General features: G+C 51.0%; 1 protein-coding gene across 1 annotated transcript; it reads left to right on the forward strand.

Moving 5' to 3' along the window:
- Nucleotides 1–5,532: 5,532 nt before the first annotated feature.
- LOC103638091 (Putative AP2/EREBP transcription factor superfamily protein) lies at nucleotides 5,533–7,876 on the forward strand. Its single transcript, XM_020544547.1, has 7 exons — nucleotides 5,533–5,864; nucleotides 5,960–6,042; nucleotides 6,152–6,249; nucleotides 6,340–6,413; nucleotides 6,508–6,558; nucleotides 6,711–7,344; nucleotides 7,405–7,876. Exons 1-7 carry the CDS (start codon nucleotides 5,533–5,535, stop codon nucleotides 7,546–7,548), a joined length of 1,416 nt encoding a protein of 471 aa, XP_020400136.1. The 3' UTR covers nucleotides 7,549–7,876.
- Nucleotides 7,877–9,267: the final 1,391 nt, after the last annotated feature.

The following is a 9,267-nucleotide window of genomic DNA, read 5'->3' on the forward strand; positions in this document are numbered from 1 at the left end:
GGATCGACGAGGAGCGGGTACTTGCCGGGGTGGTCGAAGTTGAGCCACTGATCTGCCCGAGTGAAGGTGATCGGGTGTTCAGACCATCAGTACGGAGCAGGTGGACCGGTAGCCGCCACCAGTATCTGACGATCGTTGAGCTTTTGTTGTCTCTTGCTTTCCTGCGACCCGTGTCCGCCGAAGATGATGTTGACTTCTCTGTCAATGCGCGGGAAAGCTCCTCCTCCTCCTTCCTCCTGCTGCTGGGGTTGTCGCGGTTCTCCTGGTCCTCCTCGTGGCGGGGGAGGAGGTAGAGGTTGGAAGGGTCGGCTGTTCCCCACGGAGTGCTTGAAGTCTCTGCAGTTCCGTAGGGTGTGGCGCATGTCCTTGTGGTACAGGCACTAGGCGTCGAGGATGTCGTCCAGCGTGCGGTCGCCTCCGCGAGGTCATCCTCGAGCGCGAGAGGCGGGCGGTCCGGCGGCATGGACCTCTTCACGAGGCCTCTTCTCCCAGCATTTGTCGGATTGCTGGTTCGTGTCGCGTCGCGGTGCTGTCGGTGCAGGCTTTGCTCCTCCGATGAGGTCTAGGGCTCATTCATCGACGGTGATGTAGAGGTCGGCTTCCTGGAATAGCTGTTCCGAAGTGGTTGGCGCCTTTTGTAGTATGGCTTGGACGAAGGCCGAGTCATTGGATCCCCAGTAGAAATCCTCGATCACTGCTGCCTCCGCGACCTCGGGGATACGATTTCTCATGGTCTGGAATGTTTTGAGGTACGACCGGAGAGTTTCGTCCCCCCGGCGCTTGATGGATTTGAGGTCCCATGGTTGCGCCGGTTTGTCGGAGAGAGACTGGAAGTTGGCGGTGAAGCGCCGACTGAAATTGCTCCAGTCGTCGATGCAATGTTGTGGTAGGTGTCGCAGCCATTGCAGTGCGTCTTGCCCAAGGACGATAGGCAGGTACGCGGTCATCACATCCTCGGTCGCCCCAGCGGCTCGGGCGGCGGTGGTGTAGACGGCCAGCCAGCCTCCTGGATCCTGCTTAGGTTCATATTTGTCGACGTTGGAGACCTTGAAGTTAGGGGGCCATTGAATGGCCCTGAGGCATGGAGTAAGCGCCGATACTCCACAACTATCTTCTTGTCGTCGGTGATGATGTCTTTCCCAGGGAGGGGAGTGGTTGTCATGGTACCTCGACCGTCCCCGGGTGGTGCCACCAGTGGAAGCCGTGGCCGACTCGGTCCTGGTGGCCTGACTCCATGCCGGGATGTCGTGATCCCGGTCGTACTCTTCCCGGCGACGGATCTCGTTCTCATGTCGTCGTTCGCGCGAAGCGTTGATGGAGCTCCGTGCGTCCCGCCGACTGTTGATGGCGTGTCGTAGATCGTTTGGCGGATGAGCGAGGGGTAGAAGGTGGTTGGCTGCTTGAGTGAACAGCCGTCGATAGCCCTCGGCGTCGGGAGTCCGGGGGAGGCCATCAGCTATCCGAGCCAACACTCCCCCGACTTCACTCGGCGTGTTCATGGCTCGGGCGAAGTCGGGGTTCAGGTTGCGCCCAAAGAGTGGATTTTCCCGACGTTGCCTCGTTTCCTGCTCAGCCTGTTCTTGAGCCTGCCGATGGTCACGTCGTTGAGAGTTCCTTCTTTCTCTAAGGGCCCGTTCTTCCAGAGTTTCTCCCACTTCTGAGACCTCGTCTCGCGATACGGGCTGCGCCGGATCTCGTTCTCCGGCTTCATGATGTCGCCGAATATTTTGGCGTCGGTTCCTCCGCCGGCGAGACTCCCGATGAAGAGGTTCCTCTCCTGGTGCAGTTGGTTCGTCGTCGGAGATTGGATTCGATTCCACTCTTCCCCCGATGAAGAGGACGTCGGGGTAGAATGGAGCAGCTGTCGCGACGATCTTCTTTCTGTTCTCCTTTGAGGACGGAGGCGCAGAAAGAGCAGCTTGATGGCCCTTGGCCTCATTTGCTTCTTTTCTCCTTGTGATCCGTGTCCATTCTTATGTCGGAGAGGTGGACAACGGTGTTCTCCGGGTAGACGAACCCTCGGCTCCTGGCTTGCTGAAGGTGATCTTTTCTCGGAGCGCTGGAGGTTGCGCTTTTCTCTGCCTTGCTCCGATTTTCTCAGAGATCTTTGAGGACGACTTTTTCTCCGGTGAATCCGCGATGCGATGCAGAGTTCCCTCCTCATCCGCTACAGATGAGATAGTTCCAAAGCAGAACACGGACCCGGGACGGAGGATGATCTTGTGCTGGAAGGTGACGGCCATTGAGCTAGCTTGGATCGACGACACACCCCCTACCTGGCGCGCCAGCTGTCGGTGTTTTGGGTCCGACCGCGCACCCAGGGTTGCCCCTCAAGGTGCTTTTTGGTGTAGGACGGTGTTATGGACTGTAGCTCGATGGTTCGCGCTAGTTGCACGAGAAACAGTGGACAGTTATGTACAGGTTCGGGCCACTTTGAGATGCGTAACACCCTACGTCCTGGTGCGAGCACTTTATGTGGTGGGTTACAAAGAGGTTCTCTAGTATTGGAAACGTAGAGAGCTAGTGTGTGTGGCTAAGTAGAATGAGGTCCCCCGTCTTGAAGGGGTGCCCCCTAGGCCTTATATACTCGACCGTGGGGCATTACATGTGGATATGATAATAATGCGTGCCTAAGTAATAGTGAACTAACTGAGTCTATCTTCCTATAATTCAGCCGACTCATCCTCGCTCAGTTTCGATGTACGTGGCCCCTGCGCGGGAAGGTCGGGTCACTGTTGCGATCTCCGTTTGAATTCTTCAGGCCGCCTAGGCTTGCGTCGATCCGGTTTATTGGACGTTCCTTCCCAGGCCCACGAAGGGATGACCTTGCGGATTATTGGGCCCAGAGGCCCTTCGCGAGGCATCTTGTCCTTCTGGTGGACCCGGGGATATCTGTCCCCCACAATAACCCACTCTCTCTTATCCAAATCCAATGGACAATATTATTTAGATCCCCTCACTTAGACCGTCGCCACCGTCTACCTTCACTCTCCTCTCTAGGATCGTAACATTAGCACGAGCTATATATGTTATATAGCTAGTAATAAGATCGCTAGATAACCCACCGATACCGATGATTTAACATTAGTACTGGTTGGAGACACTAACTGATATTAATACCCTCTATGAAACTATGACAGTAAAAATTGGTATTGACATGTGAGTCAGTATCGATCCTTAAGGAACCGGTATTAATGTTCTGGAACGGAAACCCGGTTGTTCTCCAATAGTGTAGGCTGACTGCTGCAGTGCTGCTATCAAGACACACGAAGGAAGAGTGAGGGAGAGAGATTTCTTCACTCACTCAGCGTCGCCCTCTTGGCATACACCCACAAAAAACACGAAGTGGTGGGACATGAGCGCATGCATCTGCTACGGGGATTATCCAACCGGCCTGGTTTTCATTTTTTTTATAATGAAGGCTTTATTAATTTCGAAAACATTACATCGAGCGGATACAAGTCCTTAAAATTTCTCCCAGCCTCTGCTAATGAAAGCACACAGCTCTTAGAAGAACGACCACACACTTACGCACACTTTAGTGATTGTTAATCCGAATACTAGACCGCCATCCATGTTCCTAGAAAAAAAACCTTGGCCACTTGCATCAAACGTTGGCTTTCACCATAAAAAGGCGAGAATCCGGCTTCTGCAGCACAGCCCACGTGCGAAGCCAATGAAAGACGGTATGAATAATCTGCGTGCCATTTCTGATTTTGAAGATACCAAATCCAAGAAAATCATTCTTCACCTTCATCAGACTAGCCTAAAAATGTCAGTCCCCTGGTTTTTAAACTGCCTGTACTAAAGGTTTAGATGACAATGACAAATACTGGTTTTCATATAGCTAGGCGGTTCTTATCCGAGGCGACAAAGGATAAAATTACAATCTGGAAGAATAACCTTCGCTGCATCAGTGAACTGCAGCAGTACGCGTGATGGACACTTGCTGTTATGGTGCAAAAGAAGCATACACAGCAGATATATGCGCTGAAAAGGGCAGGGAGATGCGGTGAAATTTCCTGTTGGTACGTGCAGCAAGCACACGGTAGTATTTACAAGGACGACAATTAATGAGACAATCAAGTCATATGCGAGTTCCTTGATGTTATCATGATATATTGTATTTTTGTGATTGGACTAGTGGAGGGTAATCATCATGCAGTCCCTCTCTTTTACAGCTTGAAGGATTCTCAGCTTCAGATTATCTTGTTCCTCAACTATGCTTGCTGGGGACTTCTTTAATAAGGTTTACAATGTTTGGTCAACCACTCACTACTTAAGAGAGGATTGCATATATAACTTAGGAATATATATATATATATATATATATATATATATATATATATATATATATATATATAATGATAATGATCGTTCCACAATGCATATAAACTTTAGAGTGTATATGTTGTTTGGTCAATTATAACTGTCTGTGAAGGGTTTGCATATATGTCATAATCTGGAAAAAATCAGCAGTCTCTAGAACTAACTATACTTCAGTTCCATTGATAGCAAAACGAAAAAAAAGAACCTACACCCACCCAGAAAGATTACGTACCATATGCAACGTAACAAACACATATTATTAGTACTTCGGTAATTTTATGCCTGGCTCTGGTTCCTGTTCATATTAATATTACGTGAAAAACGGTTAGGGGCCATTTGAATTCTTCCATTGAAGAACTAGCTAGAATCTATTTAATGGATTAAACAGTTCGTCTTGTAATTTATCATATTCCATAACTTTTCTAAGCTCATATATATGTAAATCTATCTTGCATTCCTAGAACATGCATAATATGAGATGAAAATTGATGGTATATATAGATCACACCATAATATGTTTCTACTATGTATTAGCTTTAGTGCATTCAAACACCCCTAACAATAGTACAAAAATATTAGTATATTCCATATAGTAAGTTGTTATATACAACCTGAGTATATATATTGGAATGAGAACTATACTTGAAATTATACATATGCATTCTGCTGAGCCTCTCAAATCCCAATATCTGTTGTCAGCTGTACCAACCATATTAATTTATTACCAACATATGTGTTTAGGCAAAAAAAACATATATATGCAACTGATAATATTCTCCCCAAGAAAGGTGATAGTTAGTTGTATGTGCATTCTGAGAGCTGCGAGCATATATGTATCTAGCCTGTACTGTACATGCATGTGTGTAGTTCTGGACAAAAGCAAGAGGATTTTGGGGCCAATGAATAATGCGCCTAGTAATGCAGTGGCAACACAAGGCAAGCCGTGTGTAAGCTGTCGAGGTCGGCAAGAGACAAAGGGGCCCGGCACCGAGAACATCGCCGCCCTCCTGTCGTTTTCAGCGGATAGATGGAAACAAGGACGAGCACCAGCGCTGCCATCTGTCCTCAGCTGCATATAAACACTCACACGCACGTACGAGTGCACCTCCGATCCGATCCCTCTGGCTCCAAAGCACAGCACACGCCCAGCTAATTAAGCTGCTAGCCTTTTCTGGTCTGATCCGGTAACGCGTGCTACTGGCCATGGAAACCTACGGGCACGGCCTGGTGAAGGACGAGCTACACAGCGGCGGCGGCTGTGGCGGCGGCGGCATCGGAGGACAAGGACTGTACTGCGGTGCTACTGCTACCACGCCGAGGGCGGCGGCGCCTGCTGCGGCCACCACCGGCAGCGGCGGCGGTGTCGTGAAGAGCGTGAGAAGGAGGAAGAGGGCGCCGCCGCCGCCGTCGTCCCTGGTGGTGGCGACGGCGATGAGCGGCTGCAAGGACGAGGCAGCCGGCGGTGACAAGTCGGCGAGTAGCAATAGTAGTAACAACGCGTCCAAGAGGAGCTCAAGGTTCAGAGGCGTGAGCAGGTAATATGCTATATATTTGCGTTTCTGTATGTAGAGCTATATTAGCTAGAGCATGTACGCGTGCTGATCGAGAGTGAGCGTTGCTTTGCATGCAGGCATCGGTGGACGGGCCGGTTCGAGGCGCACCTGTGGGACAAGGGCACCTGGAACCCTACGCAGAAGAAGAAAGGGAAGCAAGGTATATATGTATATGAACATATACAAGCGCGCTGTGTGTGTCTGCGTGTCGTCGTTTGTGTATGACACGTACGCCGTACGTACGTAACGATGCATATGCCGTCGAACAGTTTACCTTGGAGCGTACAACGAAGAAGACGCGGCAGCAAGAGCCTACGATCTGGCAGCGCTCAAGTACTGGGGACCTACCACCTACACCAACTTTCCGGTATGTATGTATACATTATTACATGCATGGTGTGGATCGGCGAGTACAAAGTTTTTAGCATGCCTTTTGCACATCCATCTATCCGGGCAGGTTGTGGACTATGAGAAAGAGCTCAAAGTGATGCAGAACGTGTCCAAGGAAGAGTACCTTGCCTGCATAAGAAGGTGAGCAGCATGCACCAACCGTACGCGTTCTCGCACAGACGAAGGATCCATAAATTAAACTGAATACTGTTTTTTCCACCCGTTGCAAAAGCAGGAAGAGCAACGGCTTCTCCCGCGGAGTTTCCAAGTACAGAGGCGTCGCACGGTACGTACGGACACCCCGCCCGGCATGCATGCGTGGCCGCGCGCCGCCTGAACGCACGCACGTCGTCGACCGTCGTCGTCGCTAAATAAGAGCCTCCTAATTGTGATTACTTTTGTCACGCGCTTGCGCGTGCATGCAATGCAACTGCGCAGGCACCACCACAACGGCAGGTGGGAGGCGCGGATCGGGCGGGTGTTCGGCAACAAGTACCTGTACCTGGGCACGTACAGCACGCAGGAGGAGGCGGCGCGCGCCTACGACATCGCCGCCATCGAGTACCGCGGCATCAACGCCGTCACCAACTTCGACCTCAGCACCTACATCCGCTGGCTCAAGCCGCCCGGCGCCGAGGACGGCGGCACCACCGCGACGACGTCGTCGGGCATAGCCGCCGCCATGCCGCCGCCGCCGTCGTCGCTGTGCATCCAGGCCGGCGGCCTCCTGCAGCACCCGCACGGCGCTGCGGCGGCGGCGGCCGCCATGCTGCACGACGTCGACGACGACCTCTACCGCGGCCGGCATGCTTTGTTCTCGGCCGGCGGCAGCCTCGACGACGTCGGCTCCTCCTCCGTGTACGCCGCCGGCACAGGGCCCGGCCCGACGGCGGCGGCGCTGTGCGTCGGCGGGAGGCCGTCGCCGACGTCGTCCAGCACGGCGCTCAGCCTGCTGCTGCGCTCGTCGGTGTTCCAGGAGCTCGTGGCGCGGAACGGCGGCGCCCCGCAGCAGCAGCAGCAGCTCGTGCCCGCGGACGACGACGGGGCAGTGTCGTTGTCGCCGGGCGTCGTCGTCGACGCCAAAGTTGAGCAGCACGAGGAGGCGGAGGGCGACCTGGGCCACGGTGGCCAGCTCTACGGCGGCGCGGCGGGGGCGGACGAGGAGGACGCGTTCGCCTGCTCCATGTACGAGCTCGACGACAGCTTCGCGCGCATCGAGCACTCGCTCTGGGGCTGCTTGCGATCATCGGATGGGTCTGATGCTCTTAATCTCTGATCCCGGTTCAGTGAACGGCTGATGATGGGATCGATGAATGAATAACCGCGCCGCCGGCGACTGTGCATTGGACATGGATGCTGCATGGTCGGTCGGTCGGTCAAGGAGGTGTGCAGTGCGAGAGACTATGGCCATGCTTCTCTTCTTCTGCAACAAATGGGAGAGAGAAGAGAACCACTAGCTAGCTGTAGCTCCTGGCTCCTGCTGGGATAGCCATGCTTCTTGCGAATGAGTAGCTAGAGCTGGAGTATATAGAAATAGAATGTTAGGAGTGGATTTTCGGTCGTCGCAAATGTGTTGCATAGCTAATCGGAGTGGCTTTGAAATATGTGCGAAATTAATTGATCGAATACATGTATGCATTATTACACAGTAATAATATAATCATACCAAACATATAGTAGCGTGCAACATATAGATCGTTGTGTGGTAGTCACCTGCTGGATAATTCGCGCCTCGCCTGTTTATTCAGACGCTCGCATGCATTGGTTGCTTCAAACACATCTTAAAAATCGAGCTTCATACCATCGCTGAAAGAGATCCAGACCACGAGATAAATGCATTGGTGGCAATCAACTCCTCTTTTATTTGTGGGAAGAGGAGATGTAGTTTATTGGTGATCAAGGTTATCTGAAAAGGACCAGGCAAGACTAGAGGGGATGGATAGGTTTTGTTAGGGACTTATTCTCAAATGCTATGAATTAAAAATAAGGCAACACAAAATGGGTCAAAGGTTAATATACTTCGTCCTTCGAAACATTATTTCCCTGATGATATAACGATCTTCCGACGAAGGTTATGAAGAACATACCTTCATGATCACAGTATACTTAGATGAAAGACGAAGTATACAAAACATGGGAAACAACATGAATAGTAGAATGATGTTATAATATACATTTACTGTTATTTAATCATGAATAAATATAAACAATATTGAATTATATTCATACCTTCGGCTTAACAGAAGGTAAAAATCCAAGAGTGACGTGCGAGTGAATACAAGTCAGCGTGAACAGTACGGGGGTACTGTTCATCCATTTATAGGCACAGGGCGCAGCCTGTGTGGATTTACATTCGTGTCTTTTACAACCGGTTACAATCATGACATAAATTATTATGGGTCAATTGGTCTTTTCATCTTTAAGTCGGTGCCACCCAATGTCGTTATGCCGAAGCTCCCCTGATGATAGCTTCGGCTTTGCTTTTGTGTTGATCTTCCGAAGGTGTTTATTCTTATGGGACTTTCGGCGATGAAGCACACCCCCAACAGTAGCCCATTCACGGTGCCAGATCGTTTTTCGTAACGAGCTCGACCCGTGAAAAATTCTCTTAGGCTTCGGAATGCCGAAGGTCCGAAAAACACCTTCCCTGAGCTCGTTGTCGAGAAACGATTTAAATATTCCGAGTGTAAGGTGGTCCCACCATACGACGGGTACGCGCGGTCTGGTGATTTGCCTTCTCGCGCACCATGGTCCACCGTTTAGTGGGTGCGGGCGACTGTTCAGCAAGGTTTTAAATAGCCGGCTATAGCGGTCGATATATCCCGATATATCCTTTTTAGCAGCGAAAAGTTACGCCGTTTAGCCCGATATATCCCGATATATCCAGCTATATCGCGATATATCCCGATATTTGCACTTTTTGTAAGTTTGGGGATAAATTCATTTTCCCGCTATTTAAAACACTGCTGTTCAGCGGGTGCGAGCGGCTTGACGA

Source organism: Zea mays, chromosome 9 (genome assembly GCF_902167145.1).
Source record: "Zea mays cultivar B73 chromosome 9, Zm-B73-REFERENCE-NAM-5.0, whole genome shotgun sequence".
NCBI classification, from domain to species: domain Eukaryota; kingdom Viridiplantae; phylum Streptophyta; class Magnoliopsida; order Poales; family Poaceae; genus Zea; species Zea mays.